This window comes from Sminthopsis crassicaudata, chromosome 2, assembly GCF_048593235.1.
Source record: "Sminthopsis crassicaudata isolate SCR6 chromosome 2, ASM4859323v1, whole genome shotgun sequence".
NCBI lineage: Eukaryota > Metazoa > Chordata > Mammalia > Dasyuromorphia > Dasyuridae > Sminthopsis > Sminthopsis crassicaudata.
The window spans coordinates 617,573,589-617,600,218 of NC_133618.1; the positions used below are offsets into that span (position 1 = coordinate 617,573,589).

The 26,630-nt window shown below is 32.9% G+C and overlaps 1 protein-coding gene across 11 annotated transcripts in view; it reads right to left on the bottom strand.

Moving 5' to 3' along the window:
* MYO9A (myosin IXA) overlaps positions 1–26,630 on the bottom strand; it is a 274,357-nt gene that overhangs the window by 193,258 nt on the left and 54,469 nt on the right. For all 11 annotated transcript variants that reach the window (XM_074296171.1, XM_074296170.1, XM_074296173.1 and 8 more), the window contains exon 2: positions 15,854–16,767. In XM_074296171.1, the coding sequence (XP_074152272.1) occupies positions 15,854–16,696 (843 nt within the window). In that variant the 5' untranslated portion in view covers positions 16,697–16,767. The remainder of the gene's footprint in view (positions 1–15,853; positions 16,768–26,630) is intronic.

The window sequence follows — 26,630 nt, forward strand, 5'->3', positions numbered from 1 at the left end:
TCCCAGTAAGATCAGGAGTGAAACAAGGTTGCCCACTATCACCATTACTATTCAATATTGTATTAGAAATGCTAGCCTCGGCAATAAGAGTCGAGAAAGAGATTAAAGGAATAAGAGTAGGTAATGAGGAAATCAAACTGTCACCCTTTTCAGATGATATGATGGTATACTTAGAGAACCCCAGAGATTCTAATAAAAAGTTATTAGAAATAATTCACAACTTTAACAAAGTTGCTGAATACAAAATAAATCCACATAAATCCTCAGCATTTTTTATACATCACCCACAAAATGCAACAGCAAGAGATACAAAGAGAAATTCCATTCAAAACAAATGTTGAGAGTATAAAATATTTGGGAATCCATCTACCAAAGAAAAGTCAGGAATTATATGAGCAAAATTACAAAACACTTGCCTTAAAAATAAAGTCAGATTTGAATAATTGGAAAGACATTCAGTGCTCTTGGATAGGCTGAGCGAATACACTAAAAATGACAATACTCCCCAAACTAATCTATTTATTTAGTGCTATACCAATCAGACTCCCAAGAAAATATTTTAATGAGCTAGAAAAAACAACAACAAAATTCATATGGAAGAATAAAAGGTCGAGAATTGCAAGGGAACTAATGAAAAAAAAAGGCAGATGAAGGTGGTATAGCTGTACCTGATCTAAAGCTATATTATAAAGCAGCAGTCACCAAAACCATTTGGTATTGGCTAAGATATAGAATAGTAGATCAGTGGAACAGATTAGGTACACAGGACAAAATAGGGTACAACTATAGCAATCTAGTGTTTGACAAACCCAAAGATACCAACATTTGGGATAAGAATTCATTATTTGAAAAAAACTGTTGGGCAAACTGGAAGTTAGTATGGCAGAAATATGGACCCACACTTAACACCATATACCAATAATGGGTCCATGATTTAGGCATAAAGAATGAGATCATAAATAGATTAGAGGAACAGAGGATAGTCTACCTCTCAGACCTATGGAGGAGGAAGGAATTTATGACCAAAGGAGAACTAGAGATCATTATTGATCACAAAATAGAAGATTTTGATTACATCAAATTAAAAAGCTTTTGTACAAACAAAACTAATGCAAACAAGATCAGAAGGAAAGTAACAAACTGGTAAAATATTTTTATAGTTAAAGGTTCTGATAAAAGCCTCATTTCCAAAATATGTAGAGAACTGACTCTAATTTGTAAGAAATCAAGTCATTCTCCAATTTATAAATGGTCAAAAGATATGAACAGACAATTTTCGGATGATGAAATTGAAACTATTTTTCCACTCATGTGAAAGTGTTCCAAATCTCTACCGATCAAAGAAATGCAAATTAAGACAACTCTGAGATACCATTACACACCTGTCAGATTGGCTAAGATGACAGGAACAAATAATGATGAATGTTGGAGGGGATGTGGGAAAACTGGGACACTAATGCATTGTTGGTGGAGTTGTGAAAGAATCCAGCCATTCTGGAGAACAATTTGGAACTATGCCCAAAAAGTTATCAAACTGTGCATACCCTTTGATCCAGCAGTGCTACTACTGGGCTTATATCCCAAAGAAATACTAAAGATGAGAAAAGGACCTGTATGTGCCAAAATGTTTGTGGCTGCTCTTTTTGTAGTGGCTAGAAACTGGAAAATGAATGGATGTCCATCAATTGGAGAATGGTTGGGTAAATTATGGTATATGAAGGTTATGGAATATTATTGCTCTGTAAGAAATGACCAGCAAGATGAATACAGAGAGGTTTGGAGAGACTTGCATGAACTGATGCTGAGTAGAATGAGCAAAACCAGAAGATCACTATACACTTCAACAACAATACTGTATGAAGATATATTCTGATGGAAGTAGATATCTTCAACATAAAAAAGATCCAACTCACTTCCAGTTGATCAATGATGGACAGAAACAGCTACACCCAAAGAAGGAACAATGGGAATTGAATGTAAACTGTTAGCACTACTGTCTTTCTACCCAGGTTACTTATACCTTCAGAATCCAATTCTGAACGTGCAACAAGAAAATTGGATTTACACACATATATTGTATCTAGGTTATACTGTAACACGTTTAATATGTATAGGATTGCCTGTCATCTAGGGGAAGTAGTAAAGGGAGGGAGGGGAAATTTTGGAAAAATGAATACAAGGGATAATGTTATTTAAAAAAAATTACTTATGTATATGTACTGTCAAAAAAAATTTTATAATTATAAAATTAATTTAAAAAAAACCTAAGAGTTGATTCTATGAAAAAAACAATAAAATAGATAAACCTTTAGTTAATTTGATTAGAAAAAGTTAAGAGGAAAGTCAAATTGTTAGTCTCAAAAATGAAAAGGGAGAACTTTCCACCAATGAAGAGGAAATTAGAGCAATAATTAGGAGTTTTTTTTTTGGCCAACTTTATGCCAATAAATTTGACAACATAAATGAAATGGAGGAATACCTACAAAATGTAGATTTCCTGGAAGAGGAAATAAATTACTTAAATAGTCCCATTTTAGAAAAAGAAATAAAACAAGCTATTAATCAAATCCCTAAGAAAAAATCTCTAGGGCCAGAGAGATTTAGATGTGAATTCTACGAACACATTTAAAGAACACCTCACTCAATACAACTATTTGAAAAAAATAGTGAAAGGACTTCTACCAAACTCCTTTTATGACACAGACATGATACTGATACCTAAACCAGGTAGGATGAAAACAAAGAAAATTACAGACCAATTTCCCTAATAAATATTGATACAAAAATCTTAAATATTAGCAAAGAGATGAAAGAAAATCATCCCTAGGATAATACACCATGACCAAGTAGTACTTAAACCAGGAATGCAGGACTGGTTCAATATTAAGAAAACTATTAGCATAATTGACTATATTAATAACCAAATTAACAAAAACTATATGATTATCTCAATATATGCAGAAAAAGCATTTGATAAAATCCAACATCCATTTCTATTAAAAACACTAGAGTGTATAGGAATAAATGGAGTTTTCCTTAAATAAATGATCAGTAACATTTATTTAAAACCATCAGCAAGCATCATATGTAATGGAGCTAAACTAGAAGCATTCCTAATAAGATCAGGGGTAAAAAATGATGCCCACTATCACCATTATGAGATTAGAAGGGAAGCAATAAACTGGGAAAACATTTTTACATTCAAAGGTACTGATAAAGGTCTTATTTCTAAAATATATAAAGAATTGATTCAAATTTATAAGAATTCAGGAAATTCTCCAATTGATAAATGGTCAAAAGATATGAAAAGACAATTTTCAGGTGAAGAAATTGAAACTATTTCTAGTCATATGAAAAGGTGTTACAAATCATTATTGATCAGAGAAATGCAAATCAAGACAACTTTGAGATTCTATTACATACCTCTCAGATTGGCTAAAATGACAGGAAAAGATAATGATGAATGTTGGAGGGGATGTGAGAAAACTGGTTCACTGATACATTGTTGATGTTATTGTTTAAGAATCCAACCATTCTAGAGAACAATTTGGAGCTATCTTCAAAAAGTTATGAAACTGTGCATACCCCTTAATCTAGCAGTGTTACTACTGGGCTTATATCCCAAAGAGATCTTAAAGGAGATGTGCAAAAATGTTTGTGGCAGCCCTTTTTGTAGTGGCAAGAAACTAGAAATTGAATGGATGCCCATCAATTGGAGAATGGCTGAATAAATTGTGGCATATCAATGTTATGGAATATTATTATTTTGTAAGAAATGACCAACAGGATAATTTCAGAGAAGCTTGGAGAGACTTACATGAACTGATACTGAGTGAGAGGAGTATAACCAAAGAACACTGAACACAGCAACAACAAGATTATACAAGTCTGATGAACTTGGCTCTCTTCAACAATGATATGATTCAAACCAGTTTCAATTGTTCAGTGATGATGAGAGCCATTTATACCCAGAGAGAGAACTGAGGGAACTGAGTATAGTTCACAACCTAGCATTTTCACTCTTTTTGTTCTTGTTTGTTTGTATTTTATTTTGCTTCTCTTCTTTTTTTTTGAGCAGCATGATAATTGTATAAATATGTATACATGTATTAGATTTAACATATATTTCTACCATATTTAACATATATTGGACTATTTGCCATTTTAGGGGAGGGCATGGAGGAAGTGGGAGAAAATCAGAACACAGAATTTTGCAAGGGCTAATGTTGAAGAATTGTCCACTGTTTTGAAAAATAAAAAGCTTTAATAAAAAAAAAAGTAAGTGAGTCAAACAATAAGTCATACAGAAACAAATATAAAAACAATAATTTAATCAAGGAGAATGACAATAATGAGACAACATACCAAAATTAATGGAATAAAGCCAAAATAGTACATATGGAATTTTCTCTCTCTTAAATTTAAATCAATAGCATAGAGAAAGAACAGATCAATGAATTATGTTTGCAACTAAAAATGTTAGAAAAAGAACAAATTAAACTTAAATAATTTTACATTCAAACTTAAATTTTGTCAAAATGCAGCATCCATTCCTATTAAAAACACTAGAAAGCATAGCAATAAATGGAACTTAACTTAAAATGCAAAATGGTATCTATTTAAATCCATCAGCAAGTATTATTTGTAATAGGGACAAATGAGACATCTTCCCAATAAGAAACAAGGACGTTCATTATTGCCACTATTATTAAATACTATATTATAAATATTAGCTTTATCAATTTAAAAAAAAAGTAGACGAAATGGGAATAGAAAATGAGGAAACAAACCTCTCACTATTTGCAGATGATAGGATAGTATACATAAGGAATATTAGAGAATCAACTTAAAAAACTACTTGAAACAACAACTTTAGCAAAGAAAATCACAGGATATAAACTAAATGCATATAATTATTAGCATTTCTTTATATAATCAACAAAGTCCAACAGTAAGACATAGAAAAATTTCATTTGAAGTAAGTTAATGTGGAAATAAGCATAGTATGGTCACATAGTATGCATGTGTTTATACAGAAATGTAATATGCATATGTGTATGTTTGTAGATATCAATGAATGTGTATATGTAATATGTACATGTGTGTATATAAATATATGTACTATGTATATATACATGCACACATACATATATATAGGTATATTTATATTTTCATGTCTAAGTATAGCCTTCTTGTTTAGTTGTAGGGTTTTTTTTTGTTCTCTGCTGTGCACTCTAATTTTTTTTTTCTGCTTCCCTCACCCACCTGGATAGGAAGATTGGAGAGATGGGTGAAGGAGGCAGTTTTCTTTTCTTATTTTGTATTTAAGTTAAAATGGATTTAAAAATCAATACCAAAAAATATAATAGCTGTAAATAATATAAATCATTAGTGATTAGAGAACTACAAATTAAAACAATTCTGAGATACTACCTTATAATCTATCAAATTGGATAATATGACAGAAAAGCAAAATGATAAATGTCAGAGAAGATATGGGAAATTAGAACACTAATGCATAGAGTTGTAAACTGATCAAACCATTCCATGAAACAATGTGGAACTACGCCCAAAGGGCAAACTCTGTATATTCTTGGATCTAGCAGATACTACTATTAAGTCTGTATACCAAAGAGATCATAAAAAAGGAAAAGGGCCTTCATGTACAAAAATGTTTATAGCAGTTCTTTTAGTGATGAAAAAGAATTGGAAATTATGGGAATGCCCATTATTTGGGGAACGGCTAAACAAGGTGTGGTATATGAATGTAACAATACTTCTGTGCTTTAAGAAATAATGAGCAGGCAGATTTCAGAAAAACCTGGAAATACTTAACATGAACTCATGCTGAGTGAAGTGAGCAGAATCATGAGAACTTCATACATATTAACAGCAACACTGTGCAATGATCAGTTATGAAAAGACTTAGACTTCTCAGCAACACAGTAATTCAAGACAATTCCAAAAGACTCATGATGGAAAATGCTATTTACATACAGAAAAAGTATGTAATCGGATCTGATTGCAGACCAAAGCATACTATTTTCACTTTCTGTTGATGGTTCTTTCCCTTTTGTTCTGTTTCTTCTTTCACAACATGACTAATGTGAACTATATTTAACATGATTGCACCTGTATAACTTTAGGTCAGATTGCTTGCTGTCTTGGGAGGGAAAAAGAGAGGGAAGAGGGAAGAAAAATCTGAAACTTAAAATCTCATAAAAATGATTGTTGAAAGATAACTGTATAATGTATACATACATTGGATCTAAGATCTATTTAAACATATTTAACATGTATTGGACTACCTGCCAGCTAGGGGAGGGGATTGGGGGAAAAAAGGGAAAATAATGGAACAAAAGGTTATGCAAGGGTCAATGTTGGAAAAATTACCTATGTATATGCTTTGTAAATAAAAAGCTTTAATAATAATATAAATAAATAAAATAAAATGAATGTTAAAAACTAGCTCTACATGTATTTGGAAAAAAGTTATTTACATTAAAAAAAGAACAGCTGCTCTTTTTGGCAGATAGATGGTGAAGTAGAAGTAGATAGAGCACTGAGTTCAAATGTGACCTCAGACACTTAACACTTACTTCTTAGCTATGTGTCCCTGGGCAAGTCATTTAACCCCAACTGCCTCAGTGCAAAAAAAAAAGGGGGGGGGGCGGCTAGGTGGCGTAATAGATAGAGTACCAGCTTTGAATTCAGGAGGACCAGAGTTCAAATATGGTCTCAGACACTTAACACTTCCTAGCTGTGTGACCCTGGGCAAGTCACTTAACCCCAGCCTGGGGGGGGGGGGGAAGTTAGTGGGCAACATAAAGGGAATAATTTTAAGATTATTCTATCCAATTTATATAATTTTCAAAAGTTATATCAAATCAAAATTGGCAGTTCCATTAACTCTTTTTCTGTTTCTTTATACATGAAAAAAAAAATCTTTTTGATTGTCAAATTCACAATAAAAATTGCAAAGAAAAGTTTTGAGTCCTGTCCCTGTGATAGACAGTATCTGTATACATGTAATCTACTTCATAAACCTATTAAATATTTCAAACTGAATGTTCCTTACTCATTTTGCATGAAACACAGCCAAAACAGAATTCATTAGGTCTCTTCTTGTCATCTTCACCTTCTCACTCACCTCACATATACAATTAATTTTTTAAATCTCCACATTATCCCTTGAAAATGGCCCTTTTCTCTACTCACAACAGCTACTATTCTAGTTAAGGAAATTTTTTCACTTCTTTTCGGGATCACTACAAGCCTCCTGTTTGGTTTTCCTAACACAAGTTTCTCTTCACTCAATTTATCTTCCATACAGCAGCCAAAATGATTTTCCTTTAGTGCAAGTCTGAAAAAAAAAATCACCATTTAATAAAACTGGGTCATTCTTGATCACTTCTAGTATCAAACTCTGCTATTTGTTATTCCTTTCTACTTTTATAGCTATGACTACTTGCTGTTCCTCACCAACATCTTGTCTCCAGGACTCTACCGTGGTAGAACCACAAACTTGGAATCTATTCCTTCTTCACTCATATCTCCCAAAAAGTAAGGGCTTCTTTCAAGATCCAGCTCATATTCCACCTTCTATATGATGCTTTTCCTGATTCCCCCCAGCTTCTAGTGCCTTCCTTTCAAAATAATCTTGAATGTATTTTGTATATTGAATTGAAAATAGGCCTCAAAGCCAGAAAGCCCTTGACTCAAGTACCTCCTCTGGCTCCTAGTAGTTGTTTGACTATATGTCAGCGTTTTATGTAATTCTCAAAAACTCCCAAAGTTATCCTCATTAGAAAGGCTAAAAAAAAAAAAAAAAAAAAAAAGATAAATATCAGGAGAGGATGTGGAAAAACTAGTACCCTAATGCACTATTGGTGGAAGTGTAAACTGATACAACCATTCTGGAACTCAAAGGACTATAATTATCCTTTGATTCAGCAACACAACTCCTAAGTCTACATGCCAAAAAAATATCTTTTTTTTTTTTTAAGGTAACAATCTATTTGTACAAAAATAATTATTCTGTCCAATTTATTATATAATTTTTAAAAATTATATCAACTAAAGATTGGAAGTTCTTTTTGTGTTGGCTAAGAACTGGAAATTGGGGGATTGCCCATCAGTTAGGGAATGACTGAACAAGCTATGGTATATAATTGTAATAGGATATTATTGTGCTATAAGAAATGACAAGCAAGATAACTTCTGAAAAACCTAGAAAGATTACATGATCTGATGCAAATTGAAGTGAGAAGTAGGAGAATGTTACACAAAGCAACAGCAATATTGTACAATGAACAACTGTGAATGACTTAGTTATTTTCAGAAATATAATGATCTACAATAATTATTTTAGACTAATGATGAAGCAAATTATCAGCTTTCTGAGAAAGAACTGATGTTGTCTAAATAAAAGACTGAAGCATATTATTTTTGACTTTTTTTGTTCAAGTATTCTTACATGGAAGAACTAATATGGAAATGCTTTACATGACTTCACATGTTTAACCAACATCAAGATTGCTTACCATCAAAGGAAGAGAGGGATAGAATTTGGAATTCAAAACTTAAAACAAATAAATAATCAAGACTCTCAAGTTTCAGAAAAGAGCCAACTACATTGGTAAAGGTTTTGTTACCTGGGAGTTTCCAATACTAGTATAAAACTACAGGCTCAGTCCAAATACTACCTATTCGTATATATTCGGTATATGCCTATGTATGTAAATACTATCTTTCATCATTAAACTATCAACTCTTTGAGGGCAGAGACTGCCTCATATTTGCCTTTATATCTTAAGTGCTTAGCGCAGTAGCTAGCACATAGTAGATGCTCTTAATGAATGCTGTTTGCTTGAATACATATGTGTGTACATTTATTTGTGGGTACACAGACACATATATTCACATATAACTTCCATATAGTAATTATGTGCACAGTACTGTGCCAAGGGCTTTACTATTATTATCTCCTTTAAGCCTCACAGTAATCCTGAAAAGTAGTTGCTACTACTATTCCATTTTACAGAGGAAACTAAGGCAAAAAGAAGTTAAGGGACTTGAAACCAGGGTCAAACACTTAGTCCTAAGTGTTTGAGGCTGGATTTGTACTCACATCTTTCTCAAAGTCCAGCATTCTCTTTCTGCTGTGTCCCGCTGCTAACTTGAAGGAAATGATGACATTCCATCTCATCTCTGTGCCTCTGCACAGACTACTGCTCTCTGCTGGAATAAATGCCCCCTTGTCTTCATCTCTTCCTAATGCTAATTCCTAAAATGCTTCCTTCTCCAAAAGACCAGTATTTTTTTTTTTTTTTGGTATATATTCCATGTATATTTACATAAGCCCCTATTACTTCTTCCCATTACAAGACAGAAATAGTTCTACCTTTTTATCTCTGCATTCCCACTGTTTAGCTTAGTCCTTAGCACACAGTAAATGCTTAATAATTGCTTGATGATAGCTTATGGTACAAAGATCTTAGGAGTTTAACTAAGCTCAGGCATGCTGGAAAAGAACAATAATTGCTTAACTATGGCATCTGTTAATGCCTCTGTTCCTTTTGTACCATTCTATGACCCTTACAGCAGAAGTAGAAGAATGGGAAAAAGGCAGCACAAAACTAAGGGACATTTTGTTATTTTATGACTTGCCATTAAAAAAAAAAAAAAAAATTCAGCATCAAGTAGTCAGTTTGTAGTGATGAGCCTCTCTGTACTTAGGCTTATTGGGACCACATTCAAAACATTTCCAGCATGATAAAACCTGAAAAATTCTTGCTGAATAACATTTGAGAACTCATGGTCATTTCCATGTCACAATGAGGCTTTAAAGTAAGAATTTATAAAAGGCAAATAATCACAAGGTTTTTAGACCTTCACTTTTGCTAATTTAGCAGTCAGGCCTCTAAAAGTGTTGTGTTCCTTATCCAGCAAGTGGACAAACATAATAATGAAAGAAATGAATTATATTAACCTTTACATTCTCACTATAAAGAAACCAGAAATATAAGTTGTAGCAACATGGAAGGATGACTCATAAAATAAAGGAGCTGGTGGAATTTAAAATGAATCTTCAAGGAAGCTAAAGAAGCTATGAGATAGGAGACATGAAGGCAATCAGCACAATGACATGGAAATGGATGACAGTATCTTGTTTAAGAATAAGCACAGTTAAACTGTAGATTGGATTGAGAGGTGTAAAACATAAAAAAGATTGAAACAGTACAGAAAAGACAGATTATACGGGTTTTTTAATGCTTCAAGATCCTGAAAGCAACAGAGAATCTCTGTGACTTACTAAGTAGAGAAGGGCAGGAGAGTCAGGGGGAATTGTGACATGGTCATCAGACCTACAATTTATTAAGATTACTTTGGTTGCTGAGTAGGCAATGGATTAGAGAGATATTTGAGGAAAAAAATTCCAATTATTTTAATAGTCTGGATTAGAAGTGATAATAGCTTGCAACAGGTTTCTAGGTATAGGTATAGACAGAAGAAGATATATGGGTGAGATGCTGAGAATGTACAAATAACAAAACAATTGGCAATAAATTGGTTATATGGGGAGAGAAATGAAGATAACATTAAAATTGTAAACCTGGATGAATGGGGTGGGATTGGGTTGGGGAGTTGGAAACAGTAATAGGAAAATTAGGAAGGGATGAATTGAAAATAAGAAGGATGAGGTCTATTTTGAATACAATGAGTTTAAAATAATTGCAGGACATGTAGTTTGAGATGTTCAAAAGGCAATGTGTGATATGGGATTTTAGGTTAGGAGATAATTACTAGGACTAGGTATACAGATCTGAAAAGCATCTGTATAGAGATGATAAATGAAATTGATGATAACAAGTGAGATAGTATAAAAGGAAAAGATAAGAGAATATGAGATAAAGTTGGGGGTGGGGTAGGGAGAAGGTGGTTGTGGCAGTAGTAACTCATAATTAGGAGGCATGAGAAAAATAAAAACCAACAAAAGAAATAGAAAAGAAGCAGTTGGACAGAGGAAAATAAGGAGAGAACATTGTCATGAATACTTAGAGAAAGAAGCATATATCCAAGAGGAAAAGATATTAAAAGTAGCAAATGATAGAGATAATGGAAAAATAATGAAGATAAAGAAACAGTCATTGGGTTTGGCAATTAAGATGGCACTTGCAATTCTGAAGAAGGCAGCTTTATTTGAATGAGGATTTAAAAGAAAATGAGAGTAGTGGAGAGGTAGATGGCTTTGTTTATGTCTTTAGCCACAAAAAAAGAGAAACAAAGGGAAGCAAAAGAAAGAGCTTTTTAACAGTAGAAGAAACACAGGCATGTTTAAAGGTATCAGTTAAAGTAACTGAATCAAAAAAATTTGAATTCATTTTGATATCAAAAATCTGATAGCAAAGATCCAAGATAAATTGCCTTCCCCAAAATAACTGAGCAAAGTAGTACAGAAGAAAATCAACTGAAGGGAAACTGGTAAGAGATCTAAACAATGCCAAGAGAGATCCAACAGTTCCATTCCAAGAGTAATTTAAGGATGAATCTAGAAAGACAATAAATACATGAAAAAATGGAAAAGAGCTGCAGATTTTAATAACAAGCTCTTCTCACAATTAATGTGAGAAGAATCACCATATTTGGACTCTTAAGACCATGATGTGCTTAGAAAAATAGTTGAAATATCTCAATGAAGAAAACACAAATGGAGAAAAAAGGCTGAAATATCAATGAAGAAAACACTAATGGAGAAAAAAAGAAAAAATAAATAAACAGAGGAAGTTCATGGAGGGGGAGAAACAACTTTTTTAAATGTCAAGGGTTTAATCTGAAGGAAGGGAAGATACCAATAGGATAGTAAAAAAAAAAAAAAAAAAAAAAAAAAGAAAAAAAGAAAAATCTTATTTTTATATTTTACTTTATTACCAAAAAGTAACCAAAAGAATGATAATAGTAATAGTATTTATATACCTACTTGCCCATTTATATAACGTTTTATTGGAATCATAGGCAACCTTGATAAAGGTTTTAGAGTTAAGTTTTTACAAATAACATTTCACAATAGATCATATCTACCTAACAAAGAACTAAGATTAAGAGAATACAAGAATCTATAAAACTTATTATTTAAAGAAACATTTGATTCAGTAGAGTAGACTCTATTCTAACAAGTTGTCTCTTATGAAAGGTTCTTTTAAGAATACACCCCACACACACACACACCAGGGAGGGCTGCTACTCCCTTGTCAAGAGTTATTAATAATCTGTTAGACAAGATGAAACCAATATAGGATCTAGGTAACTAAAGAAGTCAAATGCTAAAATAACATAGTTAAAGCGAAAGAAAGTTCTGGGATAAAAAAACAATGTAGACAGTCAAGGTTCCAAAGAGAAGAGAAAGGAAAGGAAGAAGGGCAGGAACATTCAGGAAAGGTATAAAGAATAGTGTAACAGGATTGTAAAAGAAATTAAGGACTCAGCCAGTCTTAAGAACCAGGATCAAGATCTAGCCATAAATACTATAAATGCAGATGAGAAATGAAGAGGCCAACTAAATTAATTAATGAACATTTAGAAAAGTTTCCCACATTTTCATATTCCTGCTTTTAAAACCAAAGTTTTACACCACCACAAAACAGGTGGCAAAGCAATAAAGGTACCCCCTAATTCTATCCTGCAGCAGGCTGTACTATTCATGTCATTTGCTACATAATTCCTTGTATTATAATTAATTCATTTATTGACAGGCTTTATTTCTCCTATAGGACAGAAAGTTTTTTCAGGGAAAAGACTTGGTCTTTATATATCTTTGCAATCTTCTAACATAGTACTTCACACACAGTATTAACTTAAGCTCAATGTGTTAAATGAAAGTATATAAGCATAAAGAAGGTAAGGTAATGCAAGATGTAACTATGTGGCCCTGTGAATTGAGCTTAAGATCTGGAGTCAGGAAGATCTGAGTTCATATTTGGCTCAGACAACTAACTAGCTGTGTGATGCTACACATCACTTATTCATTCTTGGTTTCAGTTTCCTTAATTGCAAAATAAGGATAATAATAGGTTGTAAAGAGGATCAAAGGAGTTATCAAGTCTTAAGTGCTAACTATTATTATTAAGATAGAGGCTTCAAAACCATACCATAAAAGAAAGAAATGGATTAAGAATCAAGAAAAATAAAGACAAAAAGAATAATCCCTCTCTTTAAATTTTTGAAGAGCTGTCATTCCTGAGGGGGAATTTAAGTTGCTTTATTTAGCAAAAAGTAAAATGAGCTACCTCATAGGTAATAACTTTCCCATGCCCTAAAGATGTTTAATGGAAGAATGGATTATTGCTCTGTTAGAGTTTGGATTTTCTAGAAAAACTCTTACAGCCAATACTAGAGCTAAAGGTTTCTGGGAAAAGAACCAATTTCCTAGGGGAAATACTTGGAAAAGGTTGACCAACAACACAGAAAATAATGTGAGTTATATACAATTCAGCTACAAGTAATTCTGTGGTTCTTGTAGTTCTCCTACCTTTCTCTGTTCCCTCTCATTCTCCTTTCTTGGATCATCACACTAACTAAAGATACTATTTAAGGCTGTGAGCCCTTTTTTCCATCTCTCTATATACCCTCTTTCTCCTGTGACCTCATCATCTCCACTGGGTTCACTAGTATTTCTATGTATGTGACTCTCAAATCTATATACCCAGTCCCAAATCTTGTCATTTCAACCTTCTCAAATCTTCTCCTATCAGAATTGTCAAGATACTGAAAAAGATTTATGAATGGTCTCTGCCTTAAGTCTCTCACCACTTCAATATATCATCTAAATAGGTACAAAAATAACTGCCCTTAAAGAGAGATCTGTCCATTCATTCATCTAACTTGATTAATTCCAGTACTCTCTATTGTCTCTAGGACAGAGCTTTCAGAGCCTTACACATCATAAGTCCATCTTTTCTTTCCAACATAATTATTTTTACTCCCCCTACAATATTCTCATAATCCAGTCAAACTGCTGGTCTTTCTAATCCTCATACATAACTCTCCATTCTGTATCTTCTCACCTTTGCATTGGTTGACCTTCATTCCTGGAATGTAAATATTTCTTTATTTTGGCCTAATTTTCTTCCTTCAAAACCCAATTTAAGCGCAACTCTCTATGTGAAGTCTTTTCTCTATCCTCTCACAGGTTAGTGCCCACTCCACAAATACCTTATACTTATTTGTATATATGTGCCTCATGTGCATATTACATATACACATAGACTCACACATATATCTGGTTATGTATATGTGTATGAATGTATACAAACACATCCATAAATACACTTTTGATTGCCTTGTCTCTGAGAATTCTCTGTCTACTGGTTCCCCATAAGTGACAATTAAAATCTCACCTTGTGGAAGAAGCTTTTCCCAACCACTCTTAATTCTAGTGCCATCCTTCTTCTAATTATTTCCCATTAATCCTATATGTAGCTTCTCTTTTCAGATAGCTTGCTTATTGTCTCCTTCATTTGATTAGGAGTTCTTTGATATCAGGAGTTGTCTTTTGCCTCTTCTGGTATCCCCAGTGCTTAGGCACAATGCCAGCATGTACTAAAAGCTTAATAGAGGCTTACTGACTGGCTTTTAAAAGAAAGCTCTTTGAGTAGGGGCTATTTCATTCCTGACATTTGTAGTCTACCAGTCCCCTAAGTACAGTGACTAGAGCACTTATTAATTAACTAGTTCTCAAAGGATTACAAAGAAATTTACAAATAAAACAGCCAATTTTTTGGAAAATCTAGAATTTTAAAGTGCAAACATGATACACAGCAACAAGCTCAAAGTTTATCTGTTTATAAAAGGGAGAAAATAAAAATCATGTGAAATATTCTACAAGATATAGTATCATAAAGAATATCATAGGCAATCTTATTCTCAATACATTGTTTATAACACTTGTAAATTTAAAGTGATCTAAAAGTAGAAGAATTTTACATTGTTTCCATTAGTCAAAAGGCTTTTAAAGAAATCTTTCTGAAATATTATATTGCAAAGTTCTCCCAGACTTTTGCAAGTTTTGTTTAAAATAGAGATTTTGTCAATTCAAAAACTTTGGGAAGGATCAAACTAAGTCATATCTAAGGACTTACTCTAACTCTAATGATCTATGATTGAATAGTTTACTTCAAGTACATATTTTAAAGCCAAACAGTATTACTTTCTTTACTTTCAATCCAAACAAACAAACAAAAAGAAAGTTTGCTTTCTTTCCTTTAAATACTGATAATACTATTTTGAAAGCATATTTTTAAATGATAAGAAAAGACTAGGTAATACTATCTGGTTGTAAAATGATACTGAGCTCTTTTTTTAAATAGTTTTAGTGTTTAGGAGAGACACCAGGAATAGAGGCACTAACCAAACATTCAGGATAATTCACTTGTACAATATACCTACTACCTTCTTCATATGTTACATAAATCCCCATGACCTATAAAATTGTCCTTTCTTCTCTCCTACTAGATACCCTCAGTTTTCTTATTCACGTTTCTTATTTATACATATTCTACTGCCCAGATATCATCTTTGGGGGAAAAAAAATGTAACCCCCACAACACTGCCAATTTCAGGTTTCATTACCAATGAATGCTACCTATGCTACTTCTCTACCAACAATTGTTTTAATAACTCTACAGACAAGTTAAAGATATGCTGGTATTCATAGGTAAAAGTACAAATGATATTAACAGTCTTGTGTCAGTTATTTGCTAACTATGGCAAAACAAACTATGGCAAAACAAATTGTATTACCGCTTGTTGAGTGACAAATTAAAAAACAGTACAGTAGTTCTGTAACTCATCTTACCTCAAGTACTGGTCCAGCTCCAAGAATTATCTGTTCTACTCCACTGGCAAATCCCTTCTGGCTAAGAGCTGTAAGATGGTGAATGAGAAAGTTTGTACTCTGTGTCTTCCCAGAACCACTTTCCCCTGAAATAACAATGCACTGGTTCTTTCTGCGCTGAAGCATAGCATGATAAGCTACATCTGCCACAGCATAAATGTGGGGTTCAAGCTTTCCCAGTTGATGATTATCATACATTTTGACATATTTAGGATTGTAAATAGGAAGAAATTTAAATGGATTAATGACTATTAGAATGCTACCAACGTAAGTATAAATTTTTTCTTGTTTAAAGCGATTTCGGAGGTTCTCCAGAAGTGTTTTCTCATTTAAGTCAGGTAAACTACATAAATCATCATAATCCTTCTGTTGTGGCTGGGGAAGGAAACCTCGTTCCATCATTCTCCGACGCTCTTCTGTAACACGAAGCCATGACTGAAGACTGCCATAATGGATTGAGCCATCAAGATTTTTCTCTCTCAAAAGGAATCGGTAATCCTCTCCACTCAATTTGTTTTCTAATGCCATCCGTGGCCACATCATCATTCGCTGAACAGGACAGTCTGTTGGATTGAGTATCCATTCTTCCCCACCAAATTCTTTCACTTCGGCTAGAACGTAACATTTTGTTTTGTCAAGCTTGAGTCTATTTATAAGAGCATCTATCACCTCAGCAGCAGTTGAGTTTTTTCTGGCTGGGACTGGACAGTAGATAGTGCCTTCTGAAATTGTCCCAGGATAAATATGTAATGTATGCTCACTGTCCTCAAAGCGTCGTCTTCCTCCAACATCATTCACATTCATATTGGATCTTATCCCATCAGCATTGATACTGCATGTTTAGAACTCTCCCCAAAAGATTCATAACTTCAAAACTGCAAGAAAAAACAAACAAAAATGCAAAAAAAAAAATGTATCAAACATACCAAAATAATTTTCAACATATTTTTAAAAATTTTTGTTAATACTTTTTAAGAGAGAAAAGACCTTTCCTTTCTATTAATTCTTTATCACAGAATCTTAAGCCTGGTATTATCTAATCCAAGTGACCCAATTTATAAATAAGCAAATTTAAAAAAAAAAAAAAAAAAAAAAAAGAGAGAGAGAGAGAGATGAAAAGACTTGCCCAAGATCAAACCAGTAGTAGAGGTAAGACTCAAACACAAGCCTCAATAGTCACTGTTCTATATTTTTTCTACCAAAATATAAATACATTCAAAAATATTTATTGAGTATGCATCTTTAAAGCATTGTAGGATACATAGAGAATATGATTTGGTTATTATACTCAGGTACACGTTTAGATTTAAATCAGATTGTGAAAGGTAATTCAAAATGAAGACAAGTCACAGAGTGGTTTTTCTGGCTTCTTGTTTTTAAATTTGGAATTGGTGGTCAATATTCAGTGAAAAGTTGTGATTTTAGTAATGATTTAAAGAGAAATGCATTCCATTTGGCCAAAAAACATCTAGCTCCCAAATTCATAGCGATATATCATAGTATATCTTGCCTTGAGATTTACCAACTATATCTACACCTATTATGTGCCAGGTACTGTTGTTAAATACTTTACCAATATTTCATTTGATCCTCAAACAACCCTATAGAACAGGAATTATTATACTCATTTTATAGTTGAGCAAAATGAGGCAAATTTAAGTTAAATGATTCGTATAAAGTGACAAAGCTATTAAGTGTCTGAAGTCAGATTTGAAGGCAGGTTTTCCTGACTTCAGAATTCTATGCATTGTATCACCTAATTGGAAAAGAGTAACAGTATAGTCAGCAATACTACTACAGAGTTTATATTGCCAAGGTAGTCAAAAATCTAGGAAAACATGGTCAACAATATTTACAACTGTAATTTTTGTAATAAAAAAAAAAAGAATTGTAAGGAAGCTAGATGTCCATCAATTGGGAAAAATAAAACTAAACAAATTGTATAAGCTAAACAACCTGTTGTATGTTACTTTTATAGAATACTGTTGCCAAAAAGTAAAATCAATAAAATAGTAAGCAAGCAAGTGAAATCACAACAAAACCAGAATTTAAAAAGTAATCAGAACATATTATGCAGTTATATACTGAGAACACAAAAGAAATCGAAAAATACCTTCAAAAATATGAAATATACCAACTGTGAAAAGACCATATAGAGATCTTAAATAACTCAATCTCAGAAAATGAATTAAATCTAACTATAAAGGAACTACCAAAAGAGAGGGAAACTCTTTTACCTGATAAGATTTAAAGGAGAGTCCTATTAAATTTTTAAAGAATAGTTAGTATTCATAATTCACAAATTCTTCTCAAAAACCTGAGAAAGACCCCCTACCAGAATCTTTTTTTAGGGGGGAGGGGAAAACAAAGAACTAATATCTACATTAAGGAAGGATAATATATATATATATACCAATATCACTAATGAATATCATCTCAAAAATTTAATGCAAAATCCAATCAAACAGAAAACAATTTATGATTAAATAGGATTTACGATGCAAGGTTAATTAAACGTTAGGAAAATAATCATATTAAAACCCCCAATATTCCAAACCACATAATTATCAACAGAAGCAGAGCAGAAGAAAAAAAGCAATGCTTTTGACAAAATATAACACTTTTATGCTAAATGCCCTACAAAGTACAGTCAGAGATTTTTTTTTTATCATCATAAAAAGCATCTAAAACAACAGCAAGCATCATATGCAACAGGGATGCATTAGTCTTTCCTAATATGGAAGTGAAGCACTTTCCCCAGTAATATTTGATATTGTACCAGAAATGACAGCAATAGAAATAAGATGGGAATAAAAAGGGATATCAAACTATTCCTATTTGCTAAAGATAAGATAGATGATTTACTCAGAAAACCCTAAGGCTTAAATGAAGATACTGAGATAATTAGTAGCTTCAGCTACAAAATAAATTCTCAAAAAAAAAAAAAAAAAAAATAGCATTTCTATACCACAACAAAATTCAAGAGAATCACAGAAAGAGAAATCCCACTCTAAATGTTTAAGATATATGGAGATCAATCCCCCCCTCAAAGCTCACAAAAATTTTGTACAAATTAAAAACATCTGTAAGAGCTGAAGGAAAAGTCAGTGCCCATACTTAGGCTGCATGGATATAATAAAAATAATATTACCAAAATAAATTTACATTCTTAATGCTGTACAAATCAAATTATAAAGAAGATATTTTAAAGAGTTTGTAAAATAATAAAATTTATTTGGAAAAACAAAAGATATAGGATATAATGGGAAATGACTGGGGGGGGAGGGAAGGTCCAAGAACCACTTCTAGATCTCAAATTACATAAATGGTAGTCATCAAAAACAGTTTACTGTTTACTAGTTTAAAAAAAACAAAAACAAAAAGCAGAAAGATCAATAGAACAGATTCGACAAGGGAGCATCAGAAACAAAGAAATTCAATAACCCAGTTTTCAATAAAGTAGAAAACATAAGATTAAATTTTTTTTAATTTTTTTTAATTTAAAATTTTTTAAAATTGCTGAGAAAACTGAAAAACAATCTGGCAGAAATTAGGCTTAGATTAACACTTTATACCATATTTTAAAGTTAAAGATGATAATACAAAAAAAAAAAAAAATTAGAAAAGAAAGACTATGTACTTTTCATAGCCATGGGTGAGAGATATATTCTTAATCAAAAAGAAATAGAGGCAATTACAAAAGATAAAGTAAACTTGAACTGAAAAGATTCTGCACAGACAACATTAATGCATCTAGGACTAAAAAGTAGTCAAATGGAAAGGGAAAAAATTATCAAATTTCTTTTATAAGAGTTTAGTACCCAAAATATATAAATAATTAATGAAATACATGTGTAAAAACTAATAGCCATTTCTCAATAGATAAGTGGTCAAAGGATATGGACAGTTCTCAAAAAAATTTTAAACATTATGCAAATAAACTGACTAAAATGACTAAACAATTTGAACCAGAGATGATAATTGCGCTTCAGCAAGGAAGCCAAATGATAAGAAAAACTTCTATCTACTTCAAAATATCTATAGAAGCACTTCTTGGAATACCTAGAAGTGAAAAACAACTGTATACCCAAATGGCTAAAGTAACTGTGTAATGGAAAACCAATGTGCTATATGACAGTATGCAATGGGAGAGGATTCTGGAAAGATAGCAGAGTAGGTCATACAATTCCAAGCTCTTCAGATTTCCCCCACAAAAGAAACAAGCTTATGCCTCAGGGTGAACGTAGATTGGTGGGGGGGAAAATAAATTTTGGGGCCTAAGAGGGGTCCACTTGGAACAATCCAAGACTCCCAAGGCAGAAATTTAACCAGTGTGAAATATAAACACCTCACACCTCCAAGTTAGTTCCATTGAAACAGCAAGTAGGGAGCCCTGGGGCCATCTGGATTCAAAGAATTCTCAGTGAGAGCCACAGGAACCTCTCAGGCAGCCTGGAGCATTGGGGCCTAAGTCCAGAAAGACTGAGGAAACTTCCTCTTATTAGGAAGGTCAGGCCCAGTTATGCTGCTGAGAGGCAGCCCTGGGTGAGAAGGAATCAGTCTACCTGGTGCGTCCAGAAGCAGTAGGGCAGCGACACTGCTGGCAGTGAACACTTGAAAGAGTGGAGAGCTTTCAGTTTGGGTTCCAGGTCAGAATGGAGAGCTGAAGTGAAACTAGAGGCACCCTACTGCCACCCCAAAATTAGAGGAGCTTACACTAATATTCTCATTTAAAAAAAAATTAAAAGTCAAAAAAAGAAGACAACTATAGAAAGTTACTATAGGGATAAGGAAGACCAGAGTTCATTGTCAGAAAAGGACAGTGTAATTAAAAAACATCTTCAACCTCAAAGAGTAATATTAATTTTATTTTGTCTATTTATCCAGGAAGAATTTATAGAAAAACTAAAAAAAAATTAAAATAAATAAAATAAAATAAAATAAAAGACTTCAAAAATGAAATGAGATTGAGGAAAATCTAAAAAATAATAATAAAAACCATGAAAAACAATATTATGAAAAATATGATTAATCAACTCAAAAAGGAAATAGAGTCTTAAAGAAGAAAATAACTCTCAGAAAATTAGAATTGGTACCAGACCTAAAATTATTTTATGAAGCAGCAGTCATCAAAATTATGTGGTACTGGTTAAGAAGTAGTATGCTGGATCAGGGGAATAGGTTAAATACTCATAACACAACCATCAATCTAGTAACCTAATATTTGATAAACCTAATACTCCAGCTTCTAGAATAAGAACTCACTATTTTCACAAAAATTACTGGGAAAACTGAAAAATAATGTCAGAAACTCAGCATAGACCTACACTTCACAGCCCATACCAAAATAAGGTCAAAATAGGTCCATAATTTGGGTATAAAGAGTGATGCCAAAGCAAATTAGAAGAGCAAGGGATAGTTTACCTATCAAATTTATGGAGAGGGAGGAATAGAAGAACTAGAAAACATTAGAAAATGCAAAATGGACAACTTTGATTACATCAAGTTTTTGTGCAAACAAAACCTATACAAGATTAAAAGAGAACAAACCTGGGGAAAATAAAGCCAGTTTTTCTGATTAAAAAAAAAACTTCATTTCTTTTTTTTTTTAATTTTTTTTATTTTTTATATATTTTTATAATATTATCCCTTGTATTCATTTTTCCAAATTATCCCCCCCTTCCCTCTACTTCCTCCCCCCCCCCATGACAGGCAATCCCATACATTTTACATGTGTTACAATATAACCTAGATACAATACATGTGTGTAAATACCATTTTCTTGAAAAACTTCATTTCTAAAATATATAAATAACTGTGTCAAATTTATAAGTATACAAGTCAATCTCCAATTGAGAAATTGTCAAAAATTTCAATTTTCAGATGATGAAATTAAAGCCATTTATAGTCACATGAAAAAATGCTCTAAATAACTACTGATTAGAGAAATGCAAATTAAAACAACTCTGAGGCACCACCTCACAACTCTTAGATTGACTAAGATGACAGGAAAACATAATGATAAATATTGAAGAGGATGTGGGAAAAAACTTGGGACTAGTTTTGTTTGAGGAGTTATTAACTGATCCAACCATTCTAGAAAGCAACTTGGAACTATGCCCAAAGGGCTATAAAACTGTGCAATAACTCTTTGACTCAGCAATGCTACCATTGGGCCAGTATCCCAAGGAATCATAAAGGAAGAGAAAAGACCCATTTGTGCAAAAATATTTGTAGCGGCTCTTTTGGTGGCAAAATATTGAAAATGAGTAGATGCTCATCAATTGGAGAATGGCTGAATAAGTTATGGTATATGAAGGTAATGGAATATTATTGCCCTATAAAAATGATGAACAAGCTGATTTCAGAAAGGCATGAAAGGATTTACACAAACTCATGCTGTGTGAAACAAGCAGCACCAGAATTGCATTGTCCACAACAAGATTGTGTGTTGATCAACTATGATAGACTTGGTTCTTCTCAGTGGTTTAGTGATCTAAGGCAATCCCAATAAACTTTGAATAAAAAATAACATCTGCATCCAAAGTTAGAATTATGGAGACTGACTACTAAAAATAGTATTATTCCTAGAATAATATATATCAAAGATCAAAAGAATGAGAGCTAAGGTAAAAAATATCACATCCAACAAAACTAACAGTAATACTGAATAAAAAACAAACAAACATTTAATGAACTCGCAGATTTTCAGGACTCTGTCTCAACCAAACCTGAATTCAATAGAAAATTTAACATAAGAGCCAACATTAAAAATTAATTTCCCACCTCTACACAACTTTATTTTTTTAATAATAGCTTTTTTATTTTCAAAATACATGCAAAGATAGGTTTCAACATTCATCCTTGCAAAATCATCTCATGTTCCATATTTTTCTCCCTTCCTTTCTCTTCTCCCTCCCCTAGAAAGCAAGTAACTCAAATACATATGTTAAAAACATACAATTTTTCTATACATATTTCTGATTTTATCATGCCGCACAAGAAAAATCAGATCAAAAAGGAAAAAAAGAGGAAGAAAACAAAGAGAAAGCAAATAACAATAAAAAAGTGAAAAAATGGTCCTCTTTCTGGTTCCAGATGGCTCTCTCCATCACAGATCTATTGGAATTGGCCTGAATCATCTCACTGTTGAAAAGAGCTACATCCATGAGAACTGGTCATCACATAATCTTTCTTGTTGCAGTATACAATGTTCTCTTGGTTCTATTCACTTCACTTAGCATCAGTCAATGTAAGTAAGAGACTTAACAGGCCTTTCTGAAATCATTCTGCTGAAATGATGAATAATTTCAAGGGACTCAACAAGGACAAATTGTTTGGTTTTTACATGGAAATGTAAATTCTATGTTTAAGATTGACATCAATAATTGGGTAGTTCGAAAAAAAGATTGGGGCAGAATTGAGTATGATCTAGCTCTAAAAAGCAAAACAATCTAAGAAAGGATAAAAATAATTATTCGATATGAATGAGGTACAGAGGAAAAACTGACAACGTAAATTAGAGGGAGAAAGGCCTGTAGTTCTGAAAATCTACACACACACACACACACACACACACACACACCATGAAGTTATAGCACCCTCCAAAATCTATAAAGAGATAAGGGGAAAAGGAATAGGATAAACTGAGATACAACAGGGTAAGTAGATTTACAGCAGTTAGACAAAGGGTGTAGATTAATGTAAAAGGGATAAAGAAAGAGGGGAAAGGGTGATACAGGATGTGATGGAGTAGAAAAGATTAGTTAGATTAAATATAGTGGGATAAGATGTGTAGATTAATGAGACTGGGATAAAGAGGGAGGGAAAAACTAGAAGGGAAGATAAAGAAAGAATCTGTGGCTATGAGAAGAGGTTAAGTAATAGCAAGACAAGGAGTAGAATTAAAGTAGAAGAGTTAGCAGGGATAGGAAACAAAAGATATATACAAACACATGTATATTATGTGGGGGTGAGGTGTGTGTGTGTGTGTGTGTGTGTGTGTGTGTGTGTGTGTGTGTGTGTGTGTGTGTGTAAATATACCCCTGCTTAACTGTAGCCTGCATAGAAGTGGGGATGATGAAAGAAAAGAAAAAAAAAAGTAAAAAGTACATATCAGAGAACAAAAGAAAAGATGCTCATTCATGAATATAACCATTTATTAGTATATATGCATTCTTGAAATGGATATTTGTTATATATTTTCAATTCTCCCTGATTTTCTGTTGGGCATATGGCAATGTTTTGTTCTGTTTTTTGTGTTCCTTTTCTGTTGTTCTTTTTAAATTTTGTTTTTAATTTTAAATAAGTATTTTTTAAATAAACAATTATCTAATGAATACTAAGGATATTAATGCAAGTGAAATAATCAGAGCCAAGAAAAAATACACACAATAACTACAAGAACATAAATTTCAGGAGAGAAAAAGTGTTAACATCAAAAAATCAAAAGCAAATTAATATAATTATAAGAATAAAGAGGGACTCAATTGAAGAGAAATATGAAAACATCCCTGTCCCCCAATCTTTTGGTAAAGATGGGAGTTCCACACATTGTGTATTTTTCAGATTTTCTCAATAGATTGATCAGTTGTGCAAATTTCTTCCCTCTCTTAACAACACCAACAATGACACTATTTTCCTATGGAATGGCTCTTAAAAGGAGGAGGTAAAGAGATCTATAGGATACTATGATGATATACGAAACAGAAAACATCAATTAAAAATTCTTTTTAAAAAAGAGTAGTATTTCAAGTGAATATTGTACACAGCAACAAGAAGTTCGTATAATAATCAATTCTGATGGACTTGGCTCTTTTCAACAATGAGGTGATTCAAGTCAATTCCAATAGTCTTGTGATGGAGAGCCATCTACATACACTCAAGAGAGAGAATTGTGGTGACTGAAAGTGGACCATATCATAGTATTTTTACTCTTTTTGTTGTTTGTTAGCTTGCTTTTTTTTCTCATTTTTTCCCCTTTTTGATCTGACTTTTCTTGTGCAGCATGATAAATGTGGAAATATGTATAGATGTTTAAATATCTTTAATATGTTTAATATATTGGATTACTTGCTGTTTAGGGAAAAGGAACGGGGAAGAAGGAAGAGACAAAGTTTTGGAACATAAGGTTTTACAAGGGTAGAAGCTGAAAACTATCTTTGCATATATTTTGAAAATAAAAAGAATTAAAAAAAAAAAAGAGGTATTGCATGTAACCAACAAAAGTCAACAGCAAATGATAGATAAAAGATATTGTATTCAAAACTTTATAAAGTACAAAACATCTGCTAGCCTACCTATAGATTTAGAACTTATGTCAACACAACTAAGAAACATTTTTGCAGAAATAAAAGAAGGGAAATTAGTCAAGATGCCAGTAGTAGTATTAAAAGGCAGTCGAGCTCCTCAGAAAACTACTCTTAACAAATACTTCAGACAATTCCCAAAATGAGCAGTAAGGGGAAAATCTAAAGAGAAACCACAATGAATCATTTTCAAGCATAAAATCACAAATTTCCTCCCACAGACAAGTGACCATGGCAAGAAATCTGGAACAGAGGTAAAATTGGATTTCAAAGGGAGACACCAAGAAGAGAAAAAAAAAAAAAAAAAAAAAAAAATCAGTACGGTTCTGAACCCTGCAGCAAGACACCAGATAAGACAAGGTAGGATCATACAATACAACTATAGTCCTGCTCAGAATCCTGGCCTGAACACAAAGTTCCAATGTAGGATATATCAGGCTGGAAGAGTTAATTTTCTTCTGTTTTGTACTCTGACCACATCAACAAGGATTTATTAAGTATTTATTACATATGCCAGGCTTTAATTCTACTAAGTGGTTAAGATCACAAAGAAAGGGGGAAGAATAGCCCCTGCTCTCAAAGAGCACATAGTACATACAAGTAAGAAATACGATACACTGGAATACTCTCAGAAAAAAACATTTACATTAGGGGGGGGGAGAGATCAGGAAGGGCTTTTTGAAGAAGGTAGGCCTTTAGCTGAGACTTGGAGGGAGTCAAGAAGATAAATGATCAAAGGAAGAGGGAGAAAATATTCAAGTATGGGGGTCATCAAGTGAAACCGCTCAAAAGATGAGGGACAAAAGGTCACATTCTAAGGACAGAAAGAAAGCTCCTATTACTGGAGTACTTGGAGGGGGAGTAAGATGTAACAGAACTGGAAAGTTAGAAAGGGATCAGGTAATAAAAGTTTTTAAAAGTCCAACAGGAAATTATGTATTTGATCCTGGATGTAGTAGCAGGAACCCAAAGGAATTTACTGAACAAAGGTGATATAGTTAGTCATACATTTTAGTAAGATGAATTTGACAGCTGAATGGAGCTGATGCTACAAAAGGCAGACAAAATAGGAAGACCAGCCAGAAGGTTAATGCAGTAATCTCAATTTGTGTCCAGGCTCTGTTATTTAACTTAGGATCACTGGCATAATTCTTCTGCTCAAAAAGTTTCAGTGGCTTCCTATTGCTTCTAGGATGAAATACAAACTCCTCTGGCACTTAAAGTCCCTCACAATTTGACTTTATTATACTTTCCCTTTGGTTCATTATACATTATTCCCCTTCACATTCTGGCCAAACTGTTGAAGAACTTACTTTCTTCTTATAAGAAATATTCCATCTTCTCTCTCTCTTTACCTTTGCAAGAACTTTCTCCCATGCCTGTGAAACACCCTTGTCTCACCTCCATCCTCTTAAAACCCTACCTTTCTT